Source organism: Mirounga leonina, unplaced genomic scaffold (assembly GCF_011800145.1).
Source record: "Mirounga leonina isolate KUSES-001 unplaced genomic scaffold, KU_Mleo_1.0 Mir_166, whole genome shotgun sequence".
NCBI lineage: Eukaryota > Metazoa > Chordata > Mammalia > Carnivora > Phocidae > Mirounga > Mirounga leonina.
The window spans coordinates 30,270,785-30,298,630 of NW_023270418.1; the positions used below are offsets into that span (position 1 = coordinate 30,270,785).

Sequence of the window (27,846 nt, forward strand, 5' to 3'; positions counted from 1 at the left end):
ATCTACTTGTTGGTGATAAGGGACCTCCCGGGCTGGAGCTCCCTTGAACTTCCAGCTTCCTAAATCACCTGGATCCAATCCTTTCAGCTGCACGGCTCTTCCTCCCGACAGCACAGTGACGTGCCATGGCCCAAAGCCCCCTGCACCCCCCAACTCTGTGACAGGCTGGAGATGGGAGGTGACTTCCTCCTGGGGACTCTGGGTGCAGAGAACATGAGTTGGTGACTTCCCTAGTTCGAACTGAGCTGCTTCCCTCCAGACGAGGGGACGCTCCGTGTGGTGGTGGGACCCCGGCCGGCTCCTCCCTTGCTTCCTGTGCTCCCCGGGAACAAAGGTGGGGCCACAAACGGGAGCCCTGGGCAGCCTGCTGGCTGTTCGCTTCCTGCACCCAGCGTGGGCCCTCCCTGGGGAGGGGCTGAGCCCGCCCTGCTCATGATAAGGCGCAAGGGCTGCCCTCCGAAGAAAGCTCCAAAGAGAAAGCAAAGGGGGAAGGAAGCACTCACTGAGCTGCAGGTGTTTAGACTGAGGCCAGGAGTGGCTGACACTCCAACCCCTCCGCACCTGCAGCCCCCAAACCCTTACAGGCAAGGTAAGCTGGGGCGGCGGCTGAAGGCCCAACCACCTTGTCCTCACCCTCCTGCAGCCCCTCTGCCCTGCATGCCTCTCTCCGTGCGGCACCCTGGACTTCTCACGGCCCTAGAGAGGCCTTGGCTGGCTTGGGATGTCTGGATCCGGGCTTTGGGCCAGGAGAGGGAGTATTTTCTGATTTGGGTCCCCCACCATTTCCAGGGTGGGCAGCTGCCAGTGTGGGTTTGGGGGTGAAATGTGGGCTGGGGAGGCAGATGGAGGTTGTGCCAGGCTCTGGCATCAAGCTGGGTGATCTTGAGTGAGCCCATTTCTCACTCTTTCCGGGCCTCGGTCTTCCTGTCTGTAAGATGGGAGTGGGTTGGACAGCCCCGTGCAGCTAGACCACCGGAAATGGTGAGAGGGCCTGAGGTTTGCCTGGACCAGCTCAGCGCCCGTGTCTCGCTGCTGCCGTGACATCCTGGCCCACCGGCATGCTCTCTGCTCCCCTGCCTGTCCAGGTCACCACAGGGCCACTTCTACTTGAACGTGGGCAGCCTACAGGGCCCCGGCCCCCTGCCCGCCGTGCCTCCTTCCCAGCCTCCGGAGAGCCGCCACAGCCATGGCGGGGATGAAGACGGCCACCGGCGACTACATCGACTCATCCTGGGAGCTGCGGGTGTTCGTGGGAGAGGAGGACCCGGAGGCCGAGTCTGTCACCCTCCGGGTCACGGGGGAGTCGCACATCGGCGGGGTGCTCCTGAAGGTCGTGGAGGAGATTAGTGAGTGTCCCACTGCCCGCGCTGCTGACCTCAGCACCACGGGGCGGCTGTAACTGGGTCCGCGGGCACTTCCCGGCCGCCCAATGGGCCGCACTCGATAACCCCGCCACAGTGACTCAGGCACCCGCTTAATCATTTGGTTCCAAAACAGACATTTCCCCAACTTCCCCTCCCTCCCGCAATCTTCCCCCTCTTCCTCCCACTCCAGCTGGTTCTGCTGAGTCCCCAAGGAGTCTGTTCACCCACTTCTGGGGGCAGGAGGGGCCTGGCCCGGGCCAAGGCAGAGGCTATATTCGAGGTCTTGGGGGAGAGCAGGGGACCTGGGGGCTGGCTGCCATACCGTGTCCCCGGGCCGGAAGCCCTCCACAGGCTGGTGACGGGCCTAGCCTGGGTAGGAAGGCCCTGCCCCCACAGGAAGTTACAGCAGAACAGCCTGTGGCGTCAGGCGTGGAGAGGAGCAGGGCTAGTGACATGGGGGCTTCCCATCCCCTTTCCCTGCCGGGGGTCGGGGCTGCCTCTTCCTGGGAGGGTGGCAGGCGCACCCCGATAGGCAGAGCCAGGGGGCCCCTGGGTCCTGGGCCATCTGCAGGCTTCCTCAGAGCCAGCCAACCCACCACGTGCAGCCTGGGAGGCAGGTTGGCTGGCTTGTGGACAGACGGGGCCCCGGGAGAGCCCGGCCACAGGCCTGAGGTAGTGAAGGAGCTTCCAACAGGCAGGGCCCGAGGAGGCTGTGAAAGCAGAAGTGGGAAACAGAGGGTCCCTCAGGAGACTGGGCGTCAGGCCAAGCTGCAGACAGGCCTGGGCTGAGCTAGAGCAGAGGGGGTGAAGAGACGGGGCCCCAAGGGAAGACCTGGTTGCCTCCAGGGCAGGGCACACGAGCCGTGCAAGAGGCCTAAATAAAGAGTCAGTCAGTTAGAGCTGATCCCCCAACCCGCTGCTGGGTCCCCCCAGGAGTAAGTCCCTTCAGCTCCTGTCCCCTGCAGTGGGGACACTGACCCTACCCTTCCTAATCCCACTCATTCCTGAGTATATCAGATGTCGACTGAGGCTCCGTCAAGCCAGACCCCACGTTATACCAGTCCCTGCCTTCGTGGAGTATGGCCAGGCGGGTGAGGCGGACCCTCCACTCCCAGGACGGGGCTGAACACCAGCCTCAGCGCAGGGGGAGAGAGCACAGGGCCTGGAGCCAGAGGGGCTGCCCGCAGCCGGGATGGGGAGACTCCCTAGGAGAGTCCCGAGAGGGGCCACGGCATGCGGGGGGCAAGGTGTGATGTTGGCGCACGGGGGTGTTCTGAACTGGGGCCTCCAGGCCAGGGAGAACAAGAAAAGAGATTGGGGTTGCTGCCATTAGGAGTTGAGACTACTGGAGGTGGGAGCGGCCACCGAAGGGTTTTCAACCACTTACATCTAGACCGGCCCCTCGGGGAGGGGTGGGCTGGAGGCAGGGAGACAAGTCCTCCAATGGCGGGCAGTGAGGACAGACAAGAGGGTGGATTTTGGAGATGAGATTGGCATCGATGAAACGTGGTGGCTACACTTGGAAAGGATAGTGCTCAGGCCTGACGGGGAAGTCCTGTCACCCAGCCCCCAGATGCCCTGCAGAGGAGCCAGCAAGGAGGGAGAAGGGCCTCCGTCCAGGGTCAGGCAGAACGAGTTTCCCGCGTGCCTTGGGGGCTGGAAGTAGGAGTTACTGCATTTCTGTCCCAGAGGCAGGCACGTGGCCTGGTAAACATGTCTCTGGAGCTACTGAAGCCAGTGGGCATGTCCTTTTGCCCCTGGCATGTGGGTTTCTGGCCCGGGGCCCAGGGCAGGGCCTGGTCCTGAGGTATGGTGTGTTTGGGGATGGAAGCAGGAAGATGAGGCCGTGGACCAGGCAGGACCCCTGGGAAGAGGCCAGGGTGGCGGAGGAAGGGAATCGGAACCAGGGAACGACTGGAGCAGGCCAGGAGAAGGGGCCAAGGAGGACAAAACAGGAGCCAAATGTCAAGAGGAGATGGGGGGTGGGTGCCGCAAAGGCAGAACAGAGTGAGGGCAGCGGCTCCTAGGACTCTGAGAGGTTGGCCAGATTGAGCCAGAGAATCTCTTGCGTTTGGCACCTCCAGTGACGTTAGGGAGGGAGGAGGGGGGAGGGCAGCAAGAGACAGACCACTGGCGGGGAGGGGCTTTGCACACTCTCGAGAGTTGGTCCAGCCTTTGTCTTTGTGCTCACCATACACCAGCCCGCACTCCTGGACGGAGACGTGTCATCTGTCACTAGCTGCAGTACGAGAGCAGTGTTCGTGGTTCAGACTGAATCCTCACTCGTGGGCGTTAACCTTCCACAGACACTGGAACAGGCGAGGTTCCACGTCCACAGGGTTGGGATGATGACTGACATCTCACGAACTACAAAACCGAGGCCCTGAGAGCTGAAGGCCTTGGCCAAGGGCACAGAACGTGTAACCGAGAAACGTTTCTGGAGGGCCTGCTGTGACCGACACAGCCCCAGGGCCCCAGCAGAGCGTCGGCCTCCTGGGATCCCGGGAAAGCCGGGGAGAGGCCAGTTAGCCAGGAATTAGGGGTGGTGCTATCCGGGGCAGCCCATGGGCCAGGGTGCTTGAGGTGGAGACACTTGGATTCTGGGTGGGGGACTCCCCTGGGGAGAGATGCCGCGACTGAGCCCCGCAGAATGAGCCTTCCTGCCGTGACCTCGGTCCTTGACCCCGAGCCAACCCAGCCTGGCCCGCGCTGGCCTTGGCTGGTGCTCAGCACCAGGGGCCGGGCCCTCTGGGGCTGACGTGCCCCTGCTTCCCCGTGGCCCCACAGAGCGCAAGCAGGACTGGTCGGACCACGCCATTTGGTGGGAGCAGAAAAGACAATGGCTGCTGCAGACGCACTGGACGCTGGACAAGTATGGCATCCTGGCCGACGCCCGCCTCTTCTTCGGGCCCCAGCACCGGCCCATCATCCTGCGGCTGCCTAACCGCCGGGCCCTGCGCCTGCGAGCCAGCTTCTCCCAGCCCCTCTTCCAGGCCGTGGCCGCCATCTGCCGCCTCCTCAGTGAGTCCCCTGCGGGTCCCCGCTCTCCCAGCCCGGCCAGGGTCTCCCCACATTACTGGCCCAGCCATTGTCACATGGACCTTGCAGTCCTGTCCCCGATCCGGACTGCAGGGCTGTGACCTGCCCCAGAGTACCCGGGAGGCGGGCGGGAAGGTTCCAGGGCAGGACCCCGGCCCCTGCTGAGGTCCCAGCTCCCCTCAGGTATCCGGCACCCTGAGGAGCTGTCTCTGCTCCGGGCTCCTGAGAAGAAGGAGAAGAAGAAGAAGGAGAAGGAGCCGGAAGAGGAGTTGTATGACTTGACCAAGGTCGTCCTGGCTGGGGGTGAGCACACGCTGGGCAGGCCAGGGGCTGGGCGCTGGCACTGGGCCCCCCAACCCCCCACCCGCGGCCAGGGCTGGGGGCTGGGCCTGTCTAATCCTGTCCCACGCTCCAGGCGTGGCACCTGCATTGTTCCGGGGGATGCCAGCCCACTTCTCAGACAGCGCCCAGACCGAAGCCTGCTACCACATGCTGAGCCGGCCGCAGCCGCCGCCGGACCCCCTCTTGCTCCAGCGCCTGCCTCGGCCCAGTTCCCTGTTGGACAAGACCCAGCTCCACAGCAGGTGGTCTGCCTGCCTGCTCTGCAGCCTGGGGCCCTGTCCCCTTGGGTCTGGGCTCCCACTGCCAGGGCCCACGCCCTCCCCTGTACCCTTACCCCAAATCCATACCTCCTGTTTCCAGGCCTTTCTTAAATGTGTGCTTGCCCTTGATCAAGCCCCCCCCCCGCCCTGCCCAGCCCCCTGCCACGCCCCAGCACTGTACCTGCGTCAACTCTGACCTCTGCCCATGCTATGGCCCAGGTGGCTGGACTCCTCGCGGTGCCTCATGCAGCAGGGGATCAAGGCCGGGGACATGCTCTGGCTGCGCTTTAAGTACTACAGCTTCTTCGACCTGGATCCCAAGGTGGGCTGGGACAGGGGACAGCAGGGGTCTGGGTCAGTGAGACATGGGGACTTAGGGTCAGGGGTGTGGGTCTGGGAACGTGAGAGACTAGCAGGGTGTCTGTCCATCTATCCATTGCCTCATCTACACTCCTGTTTCTTAACTCCACCACTGTCTGGGCAGTGTAGACAAGGGCAGGCGCCCCTAGGAAGCCTGCTCAGGTGGGAGATGCCTCCCACCTAGACTCAGAGAAGGTTTCCTAGAAGGGGTGGCACTGGGATCTGCAGGTTTGGGGTGGGCGAGGGATGAGGTTTGCAGGCAGGGGCTGTGTGCATCTCTCCCTCCCTGCCTACCGTCCCTCCTGGCAATCAATCCATGGGCTCCATGCAGCCCTCTCAGAAACCATCAGACCCCACAGGCGCTCCCTCGCCTGTGACCCTTTTCTCTCCCCCCTTTACTGCAAAACTTCTAAATGCCATTGTTTACCAAATCCTTGGAATCTAGTGTCCTTGCTCCCCAGAATCCTGCCCCCTGTTTCCAGGTCTTTCCTGTGGGTGCTCCCGGACTCCCTCTCTCTCCTCAGCCAGATTTATCCTGGCATCTTCTGTCCCCATCCACACACAGGAAGGACACCTGCTGAGGTGACCATGCCTGCATGCTCTCTGTCCCCTGCTCTCTTCCCTCCTGCTTCTTACTAGGCCACTTGTGACCCCCACAAGCTTGGGGGGGTCTCCAGATGCCTGGTCCAGGCTCCCCCCACTCTTCCTCCTGTCTCCACAGCCTCTGGGGGTTGGCAAACCCAGAAGGCCCTCCCCAGCCATCCTTATCCCCTTGCCCGTTATAGCTCCCAAGTATGTAATCTCTAGTGCAGACCTTCTCCCCTGAGCTCTAGACTCGAGTGTCCAGGTGGCCCGGCTCTGCTCACGCATCTAACAGGCATCTCAGACTCCTGCCTGAACCGGAAGTTGTGATCCCCAGCCTGCGCAGCACATCCTCCCACCTTTCCCGGATTCATTGCAAAAGCTTTCATGGATTCGTTGCTTACGCCATTCTGGATCCTTCCCTTTCCTTCCTACCTCATCCATCTATCCATCTCTGTGCCCTGTTCATCCTCCCTTGAACTAAAATCCCAAACCACCCATTCTTCTCTGTCTTTTCATCTGTCCATCTGTCCGGGGGCCAGCCCATGTCATGTTGCTTAGCACATGCCTCCTAATGCCCCTCTCTCCCCTCTTGGCCTCTCCAAGCTCCACACCACGTCTGGAATGAACAGACACGAGGTCATGTCACTCCTGTGGCTGCCTGTGGCCCCAGCTGCTGAGCCCCCAGGCCCCTGCCTGATTGGGTCCCTGCCCATCTGTCCCCCCTCCCTCTCTTCCACCCTCGGCCCCTTCCTCTCCCGCGGACTTTATTGTCCCCATCCCCAGCTCTTCCTACCTTACTTTGGGTTGAGTGGTTTTCATGATTCCATTTTATCTCCTTTATATTAATTTATTAGCTATACTTAAAAAAAATGGTTTTGGTGGTTGCTTTAGGGGCTCTAGCACACGCACGCTATTACCACCCAGTAATACTCTAGCGCTTCTGCATGAGAAACTTCCAACAGGGCACTTGCGTTTCCCCCCTCGGCCTCTACATTCCTGTTATCACACACTTCAGTTCTGCAAGTGTCAAAACCCTCAAGACACTGTCATTCTTGTTGCTGTCATTATTCTTACCACGGCTGTATTGAGAAATAATTCATATACCATATCATCTGCCCATTTAAATGGACAACCCAATGGTTTTTAGTACATTCACAGAGTTGGGCAACCATCAGCACAATCAGTTTTTAAACATTTTCATCACCCCCAAAAGAAAATCATACCCATCAACAGTCATTCCCCATTTATCCCTTACCCACGGAGCCCCAGACAACTCCTAATCTCCTTTCTGTCTCTATAGATTTGCCCATCCTGGACATTTCCTATAAATGTGATCATACAGTGTTTGGCTTTTTGTGTCTGGTTTCTTGCCCTTGGCATTGTGTTTTCCTATTTTAGCATGTTTCAGGGTTTCATTCCTTTTTACTGCAAAATAGGATATCATTGTAGGGATATACCACATTTTATTGATCCATTCAGCAATTAATAGACATTTGGTTTCCATCTCCCCACCCACGTGTTGGCTATTATGAATAAGGCTGCTATGAATACTCATGTACAAGTTTCTGAGTGGTCATATCTTTTCATTTCTCTTAGTGTAGACCTAGGAATAGAATTGTTGAATCATTATCGCTATTACTTTTACTTTAACCCGTCAATCATTTTTTTGGTGGAACTTTTTGTTTTGAAATAACTGGAGATTCCCAGGCAGTTGTAAGAAATAATTCACAGAAGGTGCCTGGCTGCCTCAGTAGGTAGAGCATGCGACTCTCACACTCAACATTTCCTGTGCTCTTTATTCCCGCGTATAGATCCACATTTCCAGCTGGTCTCATTTTCTGTCTGACCTGAAGGACTTCCTTTAACATTTCTTGTGGTGCTCATCTACTGGTGATGATTCTTTCAGCTTTTGTATGTCTGAATCAGTCATTATTTTACCTTTGATTTTGAAAGATGTTTTAACTCGGTGTAGAATTCTTGGGTGACGGTTTGTTTCTTATGGTACTTTATTTACTTATTTTTAAGATTTTATTTATTTATTTGAGAGAGCGTGTGTGCAAGAGAGAGAGTGCACAAGTCAGGGGAGAGTGGCAAAGGGTGAGGGAGAAGCAGACTCCCCACTGAGCAGGGAACCCAACGCATGGGGCTCGATCCCTGGACCCTGGGATCATGACCTGAGCCAAAGGCAGATGCTTAACCGACTGAGCCACCCAGGAGCCCCATCACTGGTTCTAAACAGTGTGATTATCATATGCCTTGGTGCTCTTCAGGTTTTTCATGCTTAGGGTTCAGTGAGCTTCTTGAATCTGTGAGTTGATAGTTTGCATCAAATTTGGAAAATTTGGGGTTGTTATTTTTTCAGGTTTTTTTTTCCCTCCCTCCCTTGATGGGATTCCAACTGCATTAACTATTAGACTGCTTAGCATCATCCCACAGCCCACTGATGCTCTGTTCGTTTCTTTTTTTAGGTCGTTTTTCCAGTCTTATTTTTCTGTGTTGCATATTGAGTAGGTCTCTTGCTCTGTCTTCAAGTTTACTAATCTTTCTTCTGCCGTGTCGAATCTGCCATGGATTTCATGCCTACAAGTTTAACTGTGACCTTTTTAATAGTTTCCATGGGTCTCCTTAAAATGCTCCTGTCTCTCTACCTGTTGAACACACATGATGTATTTGTAGTAACTCTTCATGTTTTTATCTACTAATTCTGTATCTAGTGATTCTTTTCTTGATTTGTTTCTATAGACACTCCCCTCGTTATGACTTGTATTTTTCTGCTTGTTTTCATGCCTGGTCATTTTTCCCCCTTTATTTTTGGGGGAGAGAGAGCATGAGCAGGGTGAGGGGCAGAAGGAGAAGCAGGCTTTCTGCTGAGCAGGGAGCCCAATGCAGGGCTCGATCCCGAGACTCCGAGATGATGACTTGAGCTGAAGGCAGATGCTTTTTTTTTTTTTTTAAGATTTTATTTATTTATTTGACAGAAAGACAGTGAGAGAGGGAACACAAGCAGGGGAGTAGGAGAGGGAGAAGCGGACTTCCCACTGAGCAGAGAGCCCAATGTGGGGCTCGATCCCAGGACCCTGGGATCATGGCCTGAGCCAAAGGCAGACGATTAAGGACTGATCCACCCAGGCACCCCCCCGAAGGCAGATGCTTAACCGACTGAGCCACCTAGGTGCCCCTTATTGTTTTTTTCTTTTTGTACCTGATCATTTTTTATCTGATGCCAGACAGACACTACAAATTTTATATTCTTGGGTGCTAGATTTTTTTTCTATAGTCCTTTAAGTATTTTTAAACCTTGTTTAGGGATGAAGTTAAACTACTTGGAGACAGTTTGATCCTTCCAAGGCTTGCCTTGAATGTTAATTAGACAGGACAAAAGCATCCTCTAATATAGGGCTAATTTACCCCATTACTGAGGCAATTGCCTTCAGAGGACTCTATCTAATGTGCCATGCATCATGAGGCTTCTCTAATCTGGCTTTTGGGAGTGTGAACTATTTCCACCTTAAGTGAGCTCTGGTAAATGTTCCATCTGCTCCTTTCAAGTTTTGTTTTGTTTTTGTTTTTGTTTTTTATCAGCCTTGGGTAGTTTCCTTACACACATACACTGATCAGTGCTTAGCTAAAGACTCAAGAAGAGCCTTCTGCTGATCTCCAGAGCTTTCTCTCTGTGCAGCTCTCTCCTCTACAGGACTCTGTCCTGTGAATTCTAGCTGCCCTGGACTCACCAAATGCTCAACTACATTTCTTAACTTGGGGAATATGCTGGGTTCTATTTGGGGTCCCCTTCCCTGTGCAACTCTCTCTGGGCAACAAGCTGGGGCAATCAGGATTCACCATGTTTGTTTCCCTTCTGTCAGGGATCACTGTTCTGTGTGGTCTCTTGTCCAGTATCTAAAAACCACTGGGTCTTTGTTGCTCTCTTTGTTTTTTGTGTGTGTGTGTTTTTTTTAAAGATTTTATTTTTAAGTAATCTCTGCACCCAACATGGGGCTTGAACTTATAACCATGAGATCAAGAGTTGCATGTTCTACCAACTGAGCCAGCCAGTTGCCCCTGTTGTCTTTGTTTTCAAAATGAAAATTTAGGGGCGCCTGGATGGCTCAGTCATTAAGTGTCTGCCTTCAGCTTGGGTCATGATCCCGGGGTCCTGGGATTGAGCCCCACATCGGGCTCCCTGCTTTGTGGGAAGCCTCTTTTCCCTCTCCCACTCCCTCTGCTTGTGTTCCCTCTCTCGCTGTGTCTTTCTCTGTCAAATTAAAAAAAAAATGAAAATTTAAAAACAAAATTTTCTTTTTTAATATTCTTCTTTTAAGTTTTTATTTATTTATTTAAGTAATCTCTACACCCAACATGGGGCTCAAACTTATGACCCCAAGATCAAGAGTTGCATGCTCTTCTGACTGAGCCAGCCAGGCACCCCAAAATTTTCTTATAGTTCACAATTGCTAGATTTTATTTACTTATTTTTCTATTAATTGTGCACAATTAGAAGAGAGACCCCCAAAAGATACTCTTGTAAGATACTCTCTATGTGGCTATGGCTTCTTCTTTGGGGTCTTCACAGTGATGAAGTGGGAAGTTCCATAGCCAAGCCCCACCAACATTGCAGCCCAACCACAAAACTCTTTTCAAACTGGTGGATTGCTTTAGGATATCAGTCAGTGTTATCTTTTTTGTGGAACCATAGAAGGTAGCACTCTAGACCCATTGTGCAACTGTTGTCCTTGGACTGCTATTCTCTATTTCCTGGGAATCCCTCTATTGGACTTCTTGGTTCCTGAATCTCATGTGTTCCTCTGTTGACTAACTCCTTCGTTTGGATAAAACATATAGTTCAATAGCTTCCCCTAAAATGGTAAGTGATTTGAAATCCTGCATGTCTGAAAAGGTCACTGTTCTACCCTCACTCAGATGATAGTTTGGCTAGGTATAGAATTCTAGGTTGGAAATATTTTCCTGCCAAATCTGAATCCACCTTCCCATTGTCCTCTGGATCCCAGTGGTTCTATTAAGGAGTCTAATGCCATTTTGTTTTCAATCCTTCCATGTGAGACCCTTTTATATTTTCTTGGAGAGGGAGGGGAGATGTCAGAAGCTTTTAGAATCTTCTCCTTATCTCATGATGCTTTAAAATCTCTCAATACTATGTCCTAGTATGGATCTTTCTTCATTGATTGGCCTGCACACTTGCTGAGCCCTTTCAGATGAGGAACTTGAGTCTTTCAGTTTTGGAGAAATGTCCTAACCAATCTCTTTAATCATTTCCTCCCCATCACTTTTCTGTTCCTTTCTTCTGGAAGTAGATATTAGATCCCCTAGATTGCTTCTTCAAAGAAAAAACATAGACATTTATCTTGTTTTTCTCATGTCTTTTTTTTTTTTTTAAGATTTTTTATTTTTAAGTAATCTCTACACCCAGTGTGGGGCTCAAACTCACAATTCCAAGATCAAATGTTGCACGCTCCACCGACTGAGCCAGCCAGGCACCCCTTGTCTTTCTCATTTCTAAGTTTGTTGTCTTTTTGTTTTACTTTCTGGACAGGGCTTTGACTTATCTTTCAAATGATCTATTGAATTTTTAATTTCTGCAACTGTATTTTTTTTTAAGTTCTAAGAGCTTTTATTTTCTGGTGTTCCTTTGTAAGTTTGTTTGTTGGTTTGTTAGTAGAACATACATTTAGAAAAATGTACAAATGTATCCAACACATCAAGCAGCAGGATTTCACCAGCCCCCAGAAGCCCCTTTCATACCCCTTCCAGTCAGTATCTCCCTTGGGGGAGGCAATAATGTTAATTCTAACACCACAGATAGTTTAGCCTGTGCTTGAAATCTACATAAATGAAATCACACAGTCTGTACTCTTCTGTGTCTGGCTTTTTTCACTCAGCATTATGCTTGTATGATTCATCCACAGTGCATACAGTTGTAGCTTATTCTTTCTCATTGGTGTGTGACATTCCATTATGTCAATATACCATAATTAATTTTCCATTCTACTGTTAATGGGCATTGCACAGTTTCCAGATTGGTACCATTATGAATAAAGATGCTATGAACATTCCAATAATGTCTTTTGGTGAACATATGTACACATTTCTGTAAGGTATGTGCCCAGAGGTGGAATTGCTGGATTACAGGGCAGCTTTGGTTTAACTGTAACAGGTAGCTGTCAAGCAGCTTTCCAAAGTGGTTGTACCAAAGTTACACCCCCATCAGCAGTGTCCAAAAATTTAGCTTGTTCCACAGCTTCACTGGTGCTTGGTGTTTCCTATCGTTTCCATGGTAGCCATTCTGGTAGGTGTGTAATGGTATCTCAGAGGGTTTTTTGTTTATTGCAGCCATCATTGCAATCAAGTTTTAGAACATTTCATCACCCCAGAAGGTTCTCTAGTGCCCATTTGCAATCGTTCCTCCTCCCACACATAACCCCAGACAATCACTGATACGCCTTTTATGTGGCTTTCAGATTTCTCTGATGACTAATCAGGTTGAGCCCTTTTTCATAGGGCTACTAGCCATTTGGATATCCTCTTTTGTGAAGTTTCTGCTCAACTTCTTTGCCAATTGTTAATACTGAGCTGCTTTCATATTGCTTTATAGGAGTTCTTTATATATTCTGTATATGGGTAGTACTTTGTCGGATAAATATATTGTGATTATAGTTTCCCACCCTGTGCTTTTCCTTTTCATTCTCTTAATGGTTTATTTTGATAAAAAGAAGTTCCTAATTTTTAATATAATCTGACTTCTATTTTTAAATATTTTTTCTTTTATGATGAATATCTTTTGTGTCCTGTTAAAAAAATCGTTTTTATTCCAAGATCACAAAGATGCAACTTTTCTCTAAAAGCTTTATTGTTTTAACTTTCATGTTTCGATCTGCAATCCAGCTGGTGTTGATACTTGTATGTGGTGTGAGGTAGGGGAACAAAACAATTTTAAAAAAATGCGGGTAACCAATAGACACAGTATCATTTATTGAAAACAGCAACCTTTCCCCAGTGACTGTGGGGTCACCTTTGTCATAAGTCAGGTGAATATTAAGTGTATGGGTCTCTCTCTGACTCTCTGGTTCCATTCATCAATTTGTCTCTCTTCACCAATGCCACACAACCCTAATTACTATACCTTTATAATTATGTTCTTTTTTTAACACAGCATCCCGTTCTTGTGTTATGGGTACAGCATTTTGTCTCCCTAAAGATTTTGTCTGGTTGAAGTTTTCTTCTGCTCCCTACTGTCTTGGTTTCCTCCAAGTTCTGTCTTTTCTGGTCTCTGTAGCTTCTGCCACAGCTGTCCTTACACTGGGGTAATCCTTGCCTGCCCTTTCATATTGAGAGGCAAGACTCTAGGAAGCCACTGAAAACCCTGAGTGGATGAATAGGGCTTAGCACTTTGGGGGCTTCCTGGGGGTACTGGGGTAGGCATGTTATCACTCTTTGTGGGGGTTTTCTCTTTGGCTCATCAGTTTCTCAGCAGTGAACCCTCTGATCTCCCGACTGGGAAAAGAAGGCTCACTGTCAAAGTCTTGGGTGACAAGTGAGGAAGGGCTGGTGGTGTCCCACCTTTCACAATGTCAACCTTCTCTCAGTTCACCTGTTTCGAGCACAGTGCACCCCCTCACCCAGCTGTGCCTAGAGTACCAAATGCGGGGGTGCCTCTGGCTCACCATCTCCAGGGAGTAAATCTCCGGCTTCTGCCAGGTGCCTGGCTGTCACTTGGCTGCAGGGAGTGGGGGACGCCTGCTCCTTTTATACACCTTCGATAGTCATTTCAGCCCATCCTCACCTCTCAGCCAGAGAATCCCAGTCCAGAACCTGTCAGGGGCTGCCACACACACTGGATGCCTTTGTCCAGATCTGTGTTCTTTTTGCTGTTTGTTTCCTGACTATTTTCTTTTTTTTTTTTTAAGATTTTATTTATTTGGGGTGCCTGAGTGGCTCAGTCGTTAAGTGTCTGCCTTCGGCTCAGGTCATGATCCCAGGGTCCTGGGATCGAGCCCTGCATCGGGCTCCCTGCTTGGCGGGAAGCCTGCTTCTCCCTCTCCCACTCCCTTGGCTTGTGTTCCCTCTTTCGCTGTGTCTCTCTCTGTCAAATAAATAAATAAAATCTTAAAAGATTTTATTTATTTATTTGACAGAGAGAGAGAGAGCACAAGTAGGCAAAGAGGCAAGCAGTGGGGGAGGGAGAAGCAGGCTCCCAGCAGAGCAAGGAGCCCGATGTGGGGCTCGATCCCAGGACCCTGGGACCATGACCCAAGCCGAAGGCAGACACTTAACGACTTAGCCACCCAGGTGCCCCTGTTTCCTGACTATTTTCAAAACTCATTCATGCCTTTACCTCAGAACGAGAGAGGGTTTGAAAGAGCAAGAGATCCCAGCTCTCTCTCGCTGTAACTCAGTTCCCGTTCATGTTTCTGCTTTCCATCTGCCAAAATGTTGTCAGCATCCCTCACCTGCCGTAGTTCCTGCTCTCTTCTTTGTCTTTTTGTGTTTACCCTTTTTATGCCTTTGCTATCAATGTTGGTGGGTTTCAGAGGGAGCACAGGCTTGGTCTTCTGTGGGTAACTGGGATCCCCCTTTGAGCTTCGCACTCCCTGTTCCTTCTCTCTGGAATGTTCTTCCTATCACTCTTCCCTTTAGTGGCCCATTGCCATCCTTCAGGTCTCAGGGCAGTCTGTTGCCTCCTCAAGGAAGACTTCCTGGAATGCTTCCTTATGTGGAGTAGCTCCCTGCACCCCAGCTCCATTCTCTCTCATCGCCATCATCCTTGGGGTGTCTTTGCCTGAGGGTGTGAGTGAATGGCCCCATGGAAACCATTTCCTTTATTTATTGCTTTTTTTTTTTTTTTTTTAGATTTATTTATTTGACAGAGAGAGGGAACACAAGCAGGGGGAGTGGGAGAGGGAGAAGCAGGCTTCCCGCTGAGCAGGGAGCCCGATGTGGGGCTCGATCCCAGGACCCTGGGAACATGACCCAAGCTGAAGGCAGACGCCCCAAGACTGAGCCACCCAGGCGCCCCTCATTTATTGCTTTTATCGCAGTCTTGAATCATCTCACTTACTGACTGATTGGTTTGCTCTGTCCCCCTTCTCCAACAAGTGCACAGCAGACATACAGTCCACATCTGTACAAAAAGTCTTACAGGGAAAAAGGTGTCATTTGTCTGGGCGGCTGTAAGGCTGGTGTTGGGGTCTACTGCCCAGGTGGGGCCACGAGCTGAGCTTGTCACTGCACAAAGGCAGGGCTGGTGGCTGAGGCTCACGGGGTCCAGGAACACAGGGAGCTCAGGGCCATTGGCACCTGACTGAACCCAGCCTCCCCCACCCCTGCTGCAGACAGACCCGGTGCGGCTGACCCAGCTGTATGAGCAGGCCCGGTGGGACCTGCTGCTGGAGGAGACCGACTGCACTGAGGAGGAGATGATGGTGTTCGCAGCCCTGCAGGTGTCCGGTGGGCCGGGGGAGCTGGGGGGGGTGGTAGGGCGCAGGCTGAGCCCAGGGCAGGGAGGGTCTGCCAAGGTGGGGCCCCATCTTTGGGAAGCCCCACTTGGGTGCTGTGGGCTAGTGGGCCACCCACTTAGCCCTCCCTGGCCACGCACCCCACCCAGTACCACATCAACAAGCTGTCCCAGAGCGGGGAGGTGGGCGAACCAAGTGGCACAGACCGGGGGCTGGACGACCTGGATGCAGCCCTGAACAACCTGGAGGTGAAGCTGGAGGGGTCGGCATCCACGGATGTGCTGGTGAGGAGGGGCTCTGGTCAGGGGTTGGTGTTGGGGTCAGGGTCAAGTGTGGGGATCTGGTCCCCCTCTGACTCCTCTTCTCTGCAGGACAACCTCACCACCATCCCGGAACTCAAGGACCATCTCCGGATCTTCCGGTGAGTTTGGGCCCAGCGTTGGCAGCCCCGCTGGAGGGGCCCAGTGTGGAGAGAGAGCCCAGGAGGGAGGGAGGCAGCCTGTCACAAAACTCCTGCCTCACCCTCAGGCCCCGGAAGCTAACCCTAAAGGGGTACCGCCAGCACTGGGTGGTGTTCAAGGAGACCACCCTGTCCTACTACAAGAGCCAGGATGAGGCCCCGGGGGACCCCATTCAGCAGCTCAACCTCAAGGGTGAGTGAGGGTGGCCTGGCCAGGACAGGGACAAGGGCAGGAGCAGGCTGGGGGCCTACCCGGCCCCCCTGTGGGCTGGGAGGTGAAAGCTCTCACCTCCGTTTCCCCCTGGGGGCAGGAGAAGACACCCTGTGTGCCGAGGCATTGTGCTGGGCTGGCATCGGCCCAGGGACCTCTCGGGCAGGGTCCCCCCTTCCCAGCCTCCTACCCACCCCTTCATCTCCCTCTAGGCTGCGAGGTGGTCCCCGATGTCAATGTCTCAGGCCAGAAGTTCTGCATCAAACTCCTAGTACCCTCCCCTGAGGGCATGAGTGAGATCTACCTGCGGTGCCAGGATGTAAGTCAGGGCCAGGCTGAGGCTGGAGTGGGCAGGGGGACAGGGGGGCCGGGGGCTGAACCAGAGCCTGTTCCTCACCCCCCAGGAGAAGCAGTACGCCCACTGGATGGCCGGCTGCCGACTGGCGTCTAAGGGCCGCACCATGGCGGACAGCAGCTACACCAGCGAAGTGCAGGCCATTCTGGCCTTCCTCAGCCTGCAGCGGACAGGGGGCGGGGGCTCAGGCAACCACCCCCAGGGCCCTGACGCCTCTGCCGAAGGCCTCAACCCCTACGGCCTTGTTGCCCCCCGCTTCCAGCGGAAGTTCAAGGCCAAGCAGGTGCCAGAGGAAGCGGGTGGTGGGTAGGACCACGGCGTTTACCTGGCCACCCTTGGCCCCTGGATCGCCACAGAGCCTTCCTTTAGAAAGCCACGTGCTCACTCATGCCTTCTCCTTCTCCTACCCGTGTCCTTGAGACTGAGCACGCCGGTGCCCACCCTCTGGGAGAGGTCACTGCCGGCTTCCAATTCAGGGCCTGGCTCAGCTCCTACCTGCGGAGTGGTGAGAGGGTGCAGGCCACGGCCCCACACCGGGCCGCACCCCTACTCCAGGCTCAGCATCCTGTCTCCCTGGTGGGGACGGGCAGGGGGACTCAGGGGCTTTGAGGGCCCCTCACCTGGTGTGGTCCCGCAGCTCACCCCCCGGATCCTGGAAGCCCACCAGAACGTGGCCCAGCTTTCGCTGTCTGAGGCCCAGCTGCGCTTCATCCAGGCCTGGCAGTCCCTGCCCGACTTCGGCATCTCCTATGTGGTGGTCAGGTACGGCCCCGCCGCAGCCCGCTCTGCCCCGGCTGGCACCCGAAGCCTCCCTTCCCGCCATCCTGCGCCCCTGCAGCAAACACCAGAGTGAGGGATCAGGCCCGCAGGGCGGCGGACCCCTCCCGCTGGAGGCCGCCGTTCGGGGCTGTGCCGGGGGCTGCCCTCTGCCCCTTCCCAAGCCTGCAAAGATAGAGCCAACCAACAGTGACGACGCTACAAAAAAGGTTGTCAGTGAAAGGCATGGACACTTTGCCTGAGGCTGCCAAGTGCTATTGTAATGGTTTTAGCAGTTAACCCTCATTTCCCAGCTGAGGAACTTGAGGCCCGGAGACGCCAGCTGACACGGCAGAGCTTGCCCGGGGACGCGGCCCCAGGCTCTCCGGGTGGGCTCTGGGGCCGTGCAGGGCGGGGCTCTGGCTCACACTCTCTCCCGCCCCGGGGACTAGGTTCAAGGGCAGCAGGAAGGATGAGATCCTGGGCATCGCCAACAACAGACTGATCCGCATCGACTTGGCCGTGGGCGACGTGGTCAAGACCTGGCGCTTCAACAACATGCGCCAGTGGAATGTCAACTGGGACATCCGGCAGGTGGGCCAAGGGTAAGGGCCGGGGCGGGGGCAGGCTCCAGGGACCCCGGCCAGGCCCAGCCAGGGCAGGACGGGGGCTGCTCTCCTCCCCCTCCCCGACCAGCCCCTCTGACTGCCCGCTCTGCAGGTGGCCATCGAGTTTGATGAGCACATCAACGTGGCCTTCAGCTGCGTGTCGGCCAGCTGCCGCATCGTGCACGAGTACATCGGGGGCTACATTTTCCTGTCGACGCGGGAGCGGGCCCGCGGAGAAGAGCTGGACGAGGATCTCTTCCTGCAGCTCACAGGAGGCCATGAGGCCTTCTGAGGCCTGTCTTAGCGCCCCCACTTTGCTCACTACCTGCTATGGTCACGCCTAAGCCCACACCCTCTCCAGACATGCACCGAGCTGGGCACATTCACCTGCTGTCCCTGGTTTTGTGCAGACCAGGGACCTAACCGGGCCAGACTCTGCCATCTCCCAGGCTAGGGAGGGTGGGTTACGAGCTCGTACAATGCCCGCCCTTCCCTTGTCCGAGTGGCCAGGACCAACACCACTGACCCAGCTAGAGTTCCTGAGCACATGAGGACAACTGGCTGTAGCTACGGGATGATGATAATTCATGGTTTCAAACTGGAGCTTCTTTTTTATGTTTTTACATTTTTAAAAATAAATATTTTATTGTTGGATCATCCTTCTTCCTCTGGAGCTGTACTTGGGGTCACTCTGACACTCCGCCTCCTCTTCATTACCAGCCAAGGAGAGGGACTTTCCTAAGATAGAGACAAGAGGTTAGGGAAAGGGAGACAGAAGTCAGCCTGGGGCTAGGAGCCGGGAGGGAGGAGAGGGCGGAGGGCACAGGCTCCAGGCACCGTGAACAGGAGGAGGGTGGTGGTTCTCACGGGTAGGGCGTAGCTGCAGGGCCTCCTTGAAGTACTTGGGAAGCAGGAAGCCATCAGCATTCCCTGGAGTCAGGATCACTCCATTGGCAGAGCGGAAGAAGGGGATTCCATCTGCAGACAAAGCCAGATTTGGGACTCCTGCCCTCTCTGAAGCCCTAGGGCAGTCCCCGCTGTGTCCAGGCTCACCTGCCAGGGCTCGGGGCCCGTCAATGAACACAGCCACTTCGCAATTTGGCCGCATGCCTGTGGAGACAATTGGAGCTGGGGCCTGGGGCACTTGGGAGCTGGTCATCAAACCTGGACAGGCTCAGCAGGAGGTCCTGGGCTCAGGGGCGGGGATGGGGTTACTGTAGCATGCAGAGCATGGGGTGGCCTTGGACAAGAGAAGGTATGATCCTTGGAGAGGGACCTGGTAAGGACAGCTGGGGAGGGCCACTGACCACTGACGACACCAGGGTCCCCAGGCAGTCCCGGGGCCAGGTGGATATGGGTCCTTCCCCGGCAGGACAGACCCTTGAGCTGGATGGATGGCCAGTGCTGCCAGAATGTGCCATGGACAAGCCTTAGGGGCAAGGCCTGTGGGGTCTCCAGGGGCATCAGCTCCAACTCAGGTACCTGGGGTGGCGGGGGGAATGGACGGCAGTGAGACCCCCCTCACGGGCAGGGGTCCCACCTGGCTCTCCCACTGGTCCCCTTAGCGCCCACCTGCAGGGAGTGACCCTGATTGGCCCGGATGAGAAGGCCAGTGCCGGGCTCCCCTGGCTGCAGGGCAAACCGCTGCTTCCTGTTGGTGTCCACCACGCGCTGCACATCTTCAGCCGAGAAGCTGTGGAACTGGGGCAGCTCCAGGAGGGCACACAGGGGCACGAAGCCATCTGCGGACAGGCAGGATGCTCAGGAGCTGAACCGGTTCTGGCCTGGGCCAGAGGTAACAGTGGGAGCCACAGGCAACCAGAACAGAGCCTGGGTGCGTGGCGGGGGTCACAGGGGTTTATCTGTAAGAGTCTCCCTTTTCTGAGCCTCCGTTTCCTCAACTTATATGGGACTAGGATCTGCCTCAGGGAGGGTCACAAAGATAAAGTGTCCCTTTTTTAGCATAGTACCCTGCCCAGAATGGATACTCAGTAAACCGCAGTTACCCCAACAGCCCCCAGTACCCACTCTGGGTAAGTGTCTATTGGGCCACTGCACCGGGGATATGGCCAGGCCTGGCCTCCCAGTTTGCTCTAGACAGGATACTGGGCTCTGGGCCTTGGTGCTCCCTGCACATGGAGGAGATGGGCCCTCCGTGCCATCCCCATGGGGCCATGGGGTAGGGCAGCACAGACAGGCTCACACTGCTCCCTCACCGCCAACCACTCACCTCAGTCTTCAAGATTCTCACTTACCAGCCCTCATGGGAAGCCCCAGCTTCAAGGCCCCGTGCCGCAGGGCATAGGACAGAGCCTTGGACAGCTGCACATCTCGGTCCTGTAAGAGCCCAGAGGTGGTCCCGGGTCCACTCCCACCCCGCCAGCATATTCCAGGGAGCCAGGGCATCAAGTCCTCTTCCTCTACCCTCCCACCAAGAAAGTGGGGGTGAGGGTGGGGGGGCGCACCTGTTCCCGGGGTCTGTGAGCCCTTCTACCCCTGGGTCCTGTGGTTTCCTGCCTCCTTCCTCCAGGGGAGTTCATGGCTAAGACCTGCGAGGAACAGTGATATGTGGGGACGGTTAAGGACCCTCTCATGCCCCCGTCCTGCCCAGCATGTCACAAAGCCTCAGGATGTGAGAGCTGGGAGGCAGATATCCTGCTCATTAAATTCACTTCCCGCCCCCAACTCCCTGATACAGATAGGGAAACTGAGGCCAGTAGGCAAGATTTGCCCAAGGTCACACCGTGTCCGCCACGGATCCCAGGGAAGCCGAGCCCCGGCGCTCCAGGCTCGCGGGGCTGCCCCGCAAAGTGGGCCTCAGGAGGCGGCCCGGGCGTTCAGGCGAACGGGGCGGAAGCGTCAGGACCGGCCAAGACAGACAGAGTTAGGAGGCGGGAACCTGGGACGGCGGGCTCCCCGACTCGGCGGCATGGGAGCCGCCCCGCGGGCCGAGGCGCAGGGACCGGCCAATGAGAAGCCGGGGAAGAAGGGGACGGGCACTTCCGCTGAGGGAAAAGGGGCGGAGCCTGCGGGCCGCGCAGTCGGGTGAGTGGCGTCTGGAGGCTTGAGCTTCCGGATCCTGCAAGGGGCCCCGGCGCCCCAGGGGTGGGTGGCAGGACCCTGGTTTGGGAGAAATGGGCATAAAGGGGGTGACTGGACTCAGGACCCCCGGGTGGTAGAGATGCGCGGGAGTCCCAGGGATGTGTGGCAGCCGGACTCTCGGGGCTCTTGCTGGGCTAAGACACTCTATTGCCCAGGGAGTGGTCATGGGGGTAGAGAAGGGCTGGGGGTACGCTAAGGAGGTCTGTGGCAGAGGGGGCCAGCTGCTGGGCCCAAGGGTCGCTGTGGGGCTCTCGGGGTGACAGGCCTGGCTGTGTCCTCCCCCAGAGCTGCCCTGTCCAGATCATGGACCCTGAAGTGTCCTTGCTGCTGCAGTGCCCCCCAGGTGGGCTTCGGGAGGAGCAGGTGCGGGCTGAGCTGAGCCCAGACCACGACCGTCGCCCACTGCCAGGAGGGGACGAGGCCATCGCTGCCATCTGGGAGAGCCGGCTACGGGCTCAGCCCTGGCTCTTTGACGCCCCCAAGTTCCGCCTGCACTCAGCCATCTTGGCACCCACTGGCTCACAGGGCCCACAACTGCTCCTGCGCCTGGGCCTGACTTCCTACCGAGACTTCCTGGGCACTAACTGGGCCAGCTCGGCTTCCTGGCTGCAACAGCAGGGGGCCGCTGACTGGGGTGACAAGCAAGCCTACCTGGCAGACCCACTGGGGGTTGGCGCCACACTGACCACTGCAGATAACTTCCTTGTCTTCCTGCGTCGCTCTCGGCAGGTGGCCGAGGCACCTGGGCTGGTGGATGTGCCTGGTGGGCACCCTGAGCCTCAGGTGAGATGCCAGGCTGGGTGCAAAGGCACAAAGACTCAGCTCAGCTTTGTTTTCCACATCCCTTAAGGGGGGGGATGGGTGGTGACCTGGTGCTTCTCTGAAAGACTGCCCAGGGCAGCACCTCAGCCTCCCCATTGACCCCTGTTTCCGACCTGTGCGAAGCCAGGGGATGATGGGGGGTGGGGGGGTGGGGAAGAGAGGACTGGCTGGATCTCTGGTTGTCCATCTGGAAATGGCGGGCCTGGGTCAGGGGATCACCAAGACTCTTACTCTATGCCTAACCAGGCCCTCAGGGCCAGCAAATAATTGGGGGGGGGGAGGCAGGGTGGGAAGAAATGGGGAACAGGGGCTGAGCCTGACCTCTCCCAGGCCGTGTGCCCTGGTGACAGCCCCCTGCACAAGGACCTCCCTGGGGAGCTGGTGGTGCATGAACTCTTCTCCAGTGTCCTCCAGGAGATCTGTGATGAGGTGAGTGCAGGGTGCCCCAGACAGGTGGGCAAGAAGGGAGGGGGTAGAACATGCCAGAATTCCCCAGGTGTGGGCTGGCAGGAGAGTCTGCAGGCATCTGGCACTGGAAGAAGAGCTTGGCTTTGCAGTCAGGCCCAAGTGGAATGGAATTCTAGCCCTCTATCTGTGTGCCTCAAGCTCTTCCGCTTTAAAATAGGAACAATAGGGGCACTTGGGTGGCTCAGTTGGTTAAGCATCTGCCTTGGGCTCAAGTCATGATCTTAGGGTCCTGGGATCAAGCCCCGTGTTGGGCTCCCTGCTCATCAGGGAGTCTGCTTCTCCCTCTGGCCCTCCCCCACACTTGTGCTCTCTCTCTCTCAAATAAATAAAACCTTAAAAAAATTTTTTAGGGTGCCTGGGTGGCTCAGATGGTTAAGCGTCTGCCTTCGGCTCAGGTCATGGTCCCGGGGTCCTGGAATCGAGTCCCGCATCGGGCTCCCTACTCCTTGGGAGCCTGCTTCTCCCTCTGCCTCTGCGTCTCTCTCTCTCTCTCTGACTTTCATGAATAAATATATAAAACATTAAAAAAAAATTAAAAAAAAATTTTTTTTAAAAACTAAAAAAAAAAAAGAGGAACGATGATAAATGTCTTGCCTACTCCCCTCCCGTCCCCCGTGTGTTGAAAAGAGGAGTAAATGAGAGTCCCAGTTACTACAGACTTCCCTTGGATGATCCTGGGCTAATTGTTCGGTCTCTTGGGTTCTGCTTTCCCATCTGTAATATGAACATGCCTAAGATCTGACATTTTGTGACTCTGGGCACTTGAACTACGAACAGTAAAATGCTGTACAAGGATAATGTTCTTCACTGAGAGGGGCAGGCATGTGGGCAGTGGGCACTGACAGGTGGACCTCCTGTCCCAGGTGAACGTGCCACTGTGCGCCCTGAGCCAGCCACTGCTATTGGGCATTGCCTGCAATGAGGCCAGTGCCGGCCGCGCCAGTGCCGAGTTCTACGTCCAGTGAGTGAGCTCTGGGGTACAGGATCCTGGGTCCTGGGATAGGTGGGTGGTTGAGGGGAATGGCTGAAGCAGCTGGGGTTCCCCAAAGATCCTCCAGGGACTGAGCGCTCACCAAGCCACTGTCCTGTCCTTTTGCAGGTGCAGCCTGACTTCCGAGCAGGTGAAGAAGTCCTACTTGAGTGGGGGAGCCGAGGCCCACGAGTCTACCAGAATCATCTTCGTGGAGACACAGGTGTGAAGTGGCAAAGTGTGTCTTGCTTGGACAAGGAGCTGGTGTTGGGCTTTGCATAGGCTGGGTGATGCATGTCTGTCTCCCTGGGGCTGGGTCAGATGGGGCTGCTAAATCTCTTAGAGCTCTCCTCCGGAGCCACAAGGCCTCTTTGGGGATGCCCTCAGTCCAAGAGACGGCCAGGAACCTCTTCAGCCTCCTTATCGTGTCTCCCTAGGGACGGTGAAGTGCAGAGGGTTCTGAGGCTCAGGAACACTGGGTACAGCTCCCTCAAGAGACCTGAGGGCTGGCTGTTGGGGGTCTTACTTTCTCCCCACAGAGGGTATGGAGGTTGCAGGAGACCGAAATGTGGGCTGAGCTCTGCCCCTCGGCTAAAGGCGCTATCTTCCTCTACAACCAAGTCCAGGGAAGTCCCACCTGAGTCGCCCTAGGGCCCTCAACCCTTGCACAACTTGGAAGACAATAAAGGACTTTATTCTTGGATTCCATTGGCATCTGCTGTTTCCGTGAGACAGAGATGGACCGCTGGGAGAGACCTGGGTGGGTGAGAGACAGGAGGAGTGTCTTGGGAAACAACAACAACAAAAACCCAGCCTCAGTTTTCCCCTCTGCAAACTGGGATGAGGACCGAGGCCCCCTTAGCAGGATGTGGTGAGGGTTCGGGCCTCCTACGGGGTGGAAGCTGCTTTATGAAAGATGTCTCGCTGCAGAGTAACAGCCGTGTTCCCGGGACAGAGCGACGGAAGCTGGGTCAAAAGCCTCAGTGAGGGCAGGCAACGTCCCTCCCGCTTTGCGGACGGGCGCCAGGAGTCTTTCCGCAGATCCGCGGGCCTCGACCTCGTTGGATGGGCCTGAGGCGCCAAAAGCCAATGGGTGTGCGGGGTGTGGCCTTCGGCGCACTTCCGGACCCGCCGGTTCGGTGGGCGTGGCCTGGGCGTCTAAGCCAATGAGGACGTGGGGGCGGGCCTGCATAGGCGCAGGCGTTTGGCGGCCGCGGAATCCGTGAGCGCAGCGGAGGCGGGGCTTGGCGAGCCCCTCCTTCACCCGCCCCCTACCCCTCCAAGCTCCCGGGTTGGGTAGGGGGTCCCGGCGTCCCGGCGTCCCGGCGTCCGGGACTTCTTGTCCCCGGACACCGAGAGCAGTGTGGGGAAGGGCTCCGGACGCCCTGGTCAGAGGCAGGGACAGGTCCAGGACACTGGGGTCTGGTCCTGAGTAAAGGAGGCCTCACCGCCCCTGGCTTCCCCAAGGCTGCTTCAGTTTCCCTTCGCAAGTAAACAGCGCCAGACCCTTCCCTTTGGCCCCGGAGTGCTTGAAGTGTGGTCCCCTCCTGGTCCCAATGCACAACTCTTTGTGGCCTCCTTTCACCAGCCGCCTGCCTGTCGCCATGCTGTCCCTGTGCCTCTGCGGGTTGTGGCGCCGCAGCCCTCCCATCCGGCTCTTCTCAGCGGCCACCGGGCAGCGGTGAGTCGGGGGCCGGGGGCAGGCCCCCATCATTCAGTGGGTTTTGTTGAGGAGGGCCTGCCCGGCTCCAGGCCTGGACCTAGGTGCCATAGTTGTGATCTGTCTACTCTGTGTCAAGTGCCTTACAGGCTTGTTTCAGGTAACCCTCACCTTCACGACTGAGGACACAAGATCAAAGATTAAGGGACGACCCCCAAGATCATACAGCGAGTTCAGTGGCAAAAGTGGAATTTGAGTCCGAGCCAAACTCTGCTCTTTTCGCGACTGTGGTGGTCGTCAAGCATCACTGAGCAACTCACTGGGTGGGTGGGGCTGGGGGTGGCTTACAAAAACGCAGACTCCTGGGCCCTGTGCTGGAGATTCCGATCTGTAGGAATGAACTGGGGCTCAGGAATCTGTTTTTTTTTAAACAAGCTTCCTGGGTGTTTCTGCCACAAGGGGTCTGAGGGCTACACATTGAGATGTTCTGATCTGCACCATACCTGAAATGCTCAAAAAGGGAGGGATGATTTGGAGATGGATCTCCCTTGGCACCAGCCTCAGCTTCCTCACCTCCTGGTTTCTTTTTCTTTCTTTTTTTCTTTCTTTCTCTTTCTTCCTTCCTCCTTCCCTCCCTTCCTTCCTTTCTCCTTTCCCTTTCTTTCTTTCTTTCCTTTCCCTCCTGGTTTCTGAGTTGAGGAATGTGGTCCAGGGGCTCTGAGAGGGGGAAGGGAGGAATATCCTCTGTGTTTCCGTAGCCCCTGCAGTTTCTGGCCTCTCTCCACAGGTCTGGCCCCAGGAACTACTATGAACTGTTAGGGGTGCATCCTGGTGCCAGCACTGAAGAAGTTAAACGAGCTTTCTTCTCCAAGTCCAAAGAGGTACCAGGTATCCTAGGTGGGGGGGGGGGGGGGGTGTCCGTCTGATTCAGATAGGGTACATTTCAGATTCCCAGGAGTGGAGTTGAGTGGCTCACTGTGGATGCCACATTCCCTCAGCATGTATAGAGAGTGGGAGGTGCCCCGAGGGCAGAGGTCTGGCCAGTTGGGAGGAAAGGTTGGGGGCAGGAGCCAGGGGTTCTGTGTGACGGGCTGCACGTTGTTCTTTTGACCTGCCTGCTCTTGAGAAGGCCTGGACCAGGGCATATAGTGAGAGCCAGGCAGCAGGTGGGGAGGGCTTGAACAAGGGGAGGGGGCAGGAGTCTGGTGCTTCCTGACTCTCTGGCCTTCTAGAGGGATGGGCACCCTGAGAGGGAGGGTACTGTCCAGGCAGGGCCTCCGGGAATGACTTGAGCCTTTGTGGGTGGATGTCGTTGGGATGGGTTCTGTGAAGGGACATGCAAAAAGAGCTGAAGGGAGTCCTGCCCCACCCCAGCTGCACCCTGACCGGGACCCTGGGAATCCGGCCCTGCACAGCCGCTTTGTGGAGCTGAGCGAAGCATACCGAGTGCTCAGCCGAGAGCACAGCCGCCGCAACTATGATCTCGGGCTCTGCTCAGCACCTCCTCCGACGTCTGCAGGAACCGCAGCCTATGCCCGGTCTGCTCACCAGGCACACAGGTGGAGCCATCCTGCCCCTGGCATGCCCCGCGCCCCGAGTCTCCTGGGGAGCCTCATCCCCGCTCTTCCTTTCTCCTCCCTCCCAGCGGCTCCTGGGAGCCCCCCAGTGCACAGTACTGGGCCCAGTTTCATGGTGTGAGGCCTCAGGGACGAGAGTCGAGGCAGCAGCGGCAGCAGCACAACCAGCGGGTCCTGGGGTACTGCCTCCTGGTCATGCTGGCGGGCATGGGCCTGCACTACGTGGCCTTCAGGTGCCTCCCTGCCTTCCCTGCCGGGGTGATGGGCGGAGGGGGGGAAGCCCGGTGTGGTCAGCTTACATCCACACCACCTCTGGGGCCTGTACTTCTGTGTCTCTCCAGCTAAGAATGGCATGAAATTGGCCTCCTGAGCATCATCTTACTTGGCCAAGGCCGCTCTGCACTCACTAAAGGCTAAGGTCATTTTCAGGTTTTTTGGCATTTGAATGTAAATCTCTGGTGCTGGATGGAGCCAACCAAGAGCATGCACAAGAAGGAAATATGTTGTAACTGGGCCTCACCAGCAACCATCCTCACTTGTTGGGCAACCAGCTGTCTCCCTGCCACCCTTTTATGCATGCCATGGATACTGAGGTTGTACGACAAAGATACCTAAGGGCTGGTGCCCACAGCTAGCAGCCTGCCTAGCTCAGCGATGGAGTTAGATCTATACCCTTTCTAGTCTCCTGCGAGGACGAACACCCTGATGTTCAGAACCGCTGTCACCACCTTCGACAGGGCAGCCAGGGACCTGGGTCACCAGTGGACCCTGGATAAGCCCCCCGGCCCTTCAGGGCCCCTCTCCCCACGTAGGACAGGCAGTTAGGCAGAGGTCCTCACAGATGTAAAGCTGTGAGACCCTAGAGTGACATGGATGGCATGGGTTGGATTTGGGGGACCGCAGGGATCGGAGTTAATTGCAACCCCCTTGCAGGAAGCTGGAGCAGATGCACCGGAGCTTCATGGATGAAAAGGATCGGATCATCACAGCCATCTACAATGACACACGGGCCCGGGCCAGGTCTGTCCCTGCTCCGTCCTGCCCTCCCTTCAGTGTCCTGGCACCACCCTCCGGGATCCTCCGTCCTGACCACCCAGGTGCTCTCTCCTGCAGGGCCAACAGAGCCAGGCTCCAGGAGAAACTGCAGAGGCAGCAGCTGCAGCCACCCCCAGGAGGCCCGGGGGTCGCGCCGCCGCCGGACACAAGCACCCGCCCCTGAGCGGCTCACTTGGATGGGGGCTACCCCGCGGGACTTCCCACTCCCCAGAACGCGTGCAATAAAGTGCTTTTCAGAGCTCGTGTCCGGCTCCTTGCTTCAGGCCCAGCGGCCCCCTCCCGGGCCTCGCCGGGAGACGGCACCCCGCCCTCCGGGTCCTGGCGGCGGCGACCCGGGAGCCCGGCCCCCTGGGCGGCGCGTCCCCTTTCCCCTGCTGCGGCGGG

At 55.8% G+C, this 27,846-nt stretch overlaps 4 protein-coding genes across 10 annotated transcripts; 3 read left to right on the top strand and 1 right to left on the bottom strand.

The window, feature by feature from the left end:
* Nucleotides 1-261: 261 nt before the first annotated feature.
* On the top strand, nucleotides 262-18,464 carry FERMT3 (fermitin family member 3). The gene is made up of 15 exons (XM_035013112.1): nucleotides 262-589; nucleotides 1,086-1,346; nucleotides 4,152-4,385; nucleotides 4,587-4,706; nucleotides 4,819-4,987; nucleotides 5,225-5,327; nucleotides 15,295-15,402; nucleotides 15,567-15,701; nucleotides 15,789-15,838; nucleotides 15,946-16,070; nucleotides 16,301-16,407; nucleotides 16,493-16,726; nucleotides 17,081-17,205; nucleotides 17,652-17,793; nucleotides 17,920-18,464. The coding sequence occupies exons 2-15, from the start codon at nucleotides 1,187-1,189 to the stop codon at nucleotides 18,097-18,099; spliced, it is 1,992 nt and encodes a 663-aa protein (XP_034869003.1). The 5' UTR covers nucleotides 262-589; nucleotides 1,086-1,186; the 3' UTR covers nucleotides 18,100-18,464.
* On the bottom strand, nucleotides 18,425-20,788 carry TRPT1 (tRNA phosphotransferase 1). Of its 3 annotated transcripts, none has more exons than XM_035013118.1 (8): nucleotides 20,551-20,788; nucleotides 20,273-20,356; nucleotides 20,063-20,144; nucleotides 19,380-19,549; nucleotides 19,187-19,289; nucleotides 18,861-18,917; nucleotides 18,645-18,785; nucleotides 18,425-18,545 (listed from the first exon to the last, which is right to left on the bottom strand). In XM_035013118.1, exons 2-8 carry the CDS (start codon nucleotides 20,345-20,347, stop codon nucleotides 18,451-18,453), a joined length of 723 nt encoding a protein of 240 aa, XP_034869009.1. In that variant the 5' UTR covers nucleotides 20,348-20,356; nucleotides 20,551-20,788; the 3' UTR covers nucleotides 18,425-18,450. The 3 variants fall into 3 exon arrangements, with proteins under 3 accessions (XP_034869009.1, XP_034869006.1, XP_034869007.1); XM_035013115.1 differs by having other exon boundaries at nucleotides 19,115-19,289; XM_035013116.1 differs by having other exon boundaries at nucleotides 18,675-18,785; nucleotides 19,115-19,289; nucleotides 20,551-20,779.
* A 70-nt stretch (nucleotides 20,789-20,858) lies between these two features.
* Nucleotides 20,859-23,932, top strand: NUDT22 (nudix hydrolase 22). Of its 2 annotated transcripts, XM_035013113.1 has the most exons (6): nucleotides 20,859-20,912; nucleotides 21,195-21,692; nucleotides 22,062-22,160; nucleotides 23,063-23,160; nucleotides 23,299-23,392; nucleotides 23,709-23,932. In XM_035013113.1, exons 2-6 carry the CDS (start codon nucleotides 21,213-21,215, stop codon nucleotides 23,808-23,810), a joined length of 873 nt encoding a protein of 290 aa, XP_034869004.1. In that variant the 5' UTR covers nucleotides 20,859-20,912; nucleotides 21,195-21,212; the 3' UTR covers nucleotides 23,811-23,932. The 2 variants fall into 2 exon arrangements, with proteins under 2 accessions (XP_034869004.1, XP_034869005.1); XM_035013114.1 differs by lacking the exon at nucleotides 22,062-22,160 and having other exon boundaries at nucleotides 23,709-23,835.
* On the top strand, nucleotides 23,844-27,700 carry DNAJC4 (DnaJ heat shock protein family (Hsp40) member C4). Of its 4 annotated transcripts, none has more exons than XM_035013121.1 (7): nucleotides 23,844-23,929; nucleotides 24,758-24,850; nucleotides 25,617-25,710; nucleotides 26,204-26,388; nucleotides 26,475-26,639; nucleotides 27,340-27,426; nucleotides 27,520-27,700. In XM_035013121.1, exons 1-7 carry the CDS (start codon nucleotides 23,907-23,909, stop codon nucleotides 27,623-27,625), a joined length of 753 nt encoding a protein of 250 aa, XP_034869012.1. In that variant the 5' UTR covers nucleotides 23,844-23,906; the 3' UTR covers nucleotides 27,626-27,700. The 4 variants fall into 4 exon arrangements, with proteins under 4 accessions (XP_034869012.1, XP_034869013.1, XP_034869010.1 ...); XM_035013119.1 differs by lacking the exon at nucleotides 23,844-23,929 and adding an exon at nucleotides 23,959-24,391; XM_035013122.1 differs by lacking the exons at nucleotides 23,844-23,929; nucleotides 26,475-26,639 and adding an exon at nucleotides 23,955-24,391.
* Nucleotides 27,701-27,846: the final 146 nt, after the last annotated feature.

What these genes read in the sequence shown, in the direction of transcription:
- FERMT3 (XM_035013112.1), top strand. Translation starts at nt 1,187, where the DNA reads ATGGCGGGGATGAAGACGGCCACCGGCGACTACATCGACTCATCCTGG. An exon ending in ATCTCCTATGTGGTGGTCAG is followed by an intron (nt 17,206 to 17,651) that starts GTACGGCCCCGC and finishes CCCGGGGACTAG; the next exon opens with GTTCAAGGGCAGCAGGAAGG. An exon ending in TCAACTGGGACATCCGGCAG is followed by an intron (nt 17,794 to 17,919) that starts GTGGGCCAAGGG and finishes CCCGCTCTGCAG; the next exon opens with GTGGCCATCGAGTTTGATGA.
- TRPT1 (XM_035013115.1), bottom strand. Translation starts at nt 20,347, where the DNA reads ATGAACTCCCCTGGAGGAAGGAGGCAGGAAACCACAGGACCCAGGGGT. An exon ending in ATCAGGGTCACTCCCTGCAG is followed by an intron (nt 19,290 to 19,379) that starts GTGGGCGCTAAG and finishes CCGCCACCCCAG; the next exon opens with GTACCTGAGTTGGAGCTGAT. An exon ending in CCACCCTCCTCCTGTTCACG is followed by an intron (nt 18,546 to 18,644) that starts GTGCCTGGAGCC and finishes TCTCTATCTTAG; the next exon opens with GAAAGTCCCTCTCCTTGGCT.
- NUDT22 (XM_035013113.1), top strand. Translation starts at nt 21,213, where the DNA reads ATGGACCCTGAAGTGTCCTTGCTGCTGCAGTGCCCCCCAGGTGGGCTT. An exon ending in GTGGGCACCCTGAGCCTCAG is followed by an intron (nt 21,693 to 22,061) that starts GTGAGATGCCAG and finishes GACCTCTCCCAG; the next exon opens with GCCGTGTGCCCTGGTGACAG. An exon ending in AGTGCCGAGTTCTACGTCCA is followed by an intron (nt 23,161 to 23,298) that starts GTGAGTGAGCTC and finishes GTCCTTTTGCAG; the next exon opens with GTGCAGCCTGACTTCCGAGC.
- DNAJC4 (XM_035013119.1), top strand. Translation starts at nt 24,336, where the DNA reads ATGAGGACGTGGGGGCGGGCCTGCATAGGCGCAGGCGTTTGGCGGCCG. An exon ending in GTTTGGCGGCCGCGGAATCC is followed by an intron (nt 24,392 to 24,757) that starts GTGAGCGCAGCG and finishes TCCTTTCACCAG; the next exon opens with CCGCCTGCCTGTCGCCATGC. An exon ending in CTGCACTACGTGGCCTTCAG is followed by an intron (nt 26,640 to 27,339) that starts GTGCCTCCCTGC and finishes ACCCCCTTGCAG; the next exon opens with GAAGCTGGAGCAGATGCACC.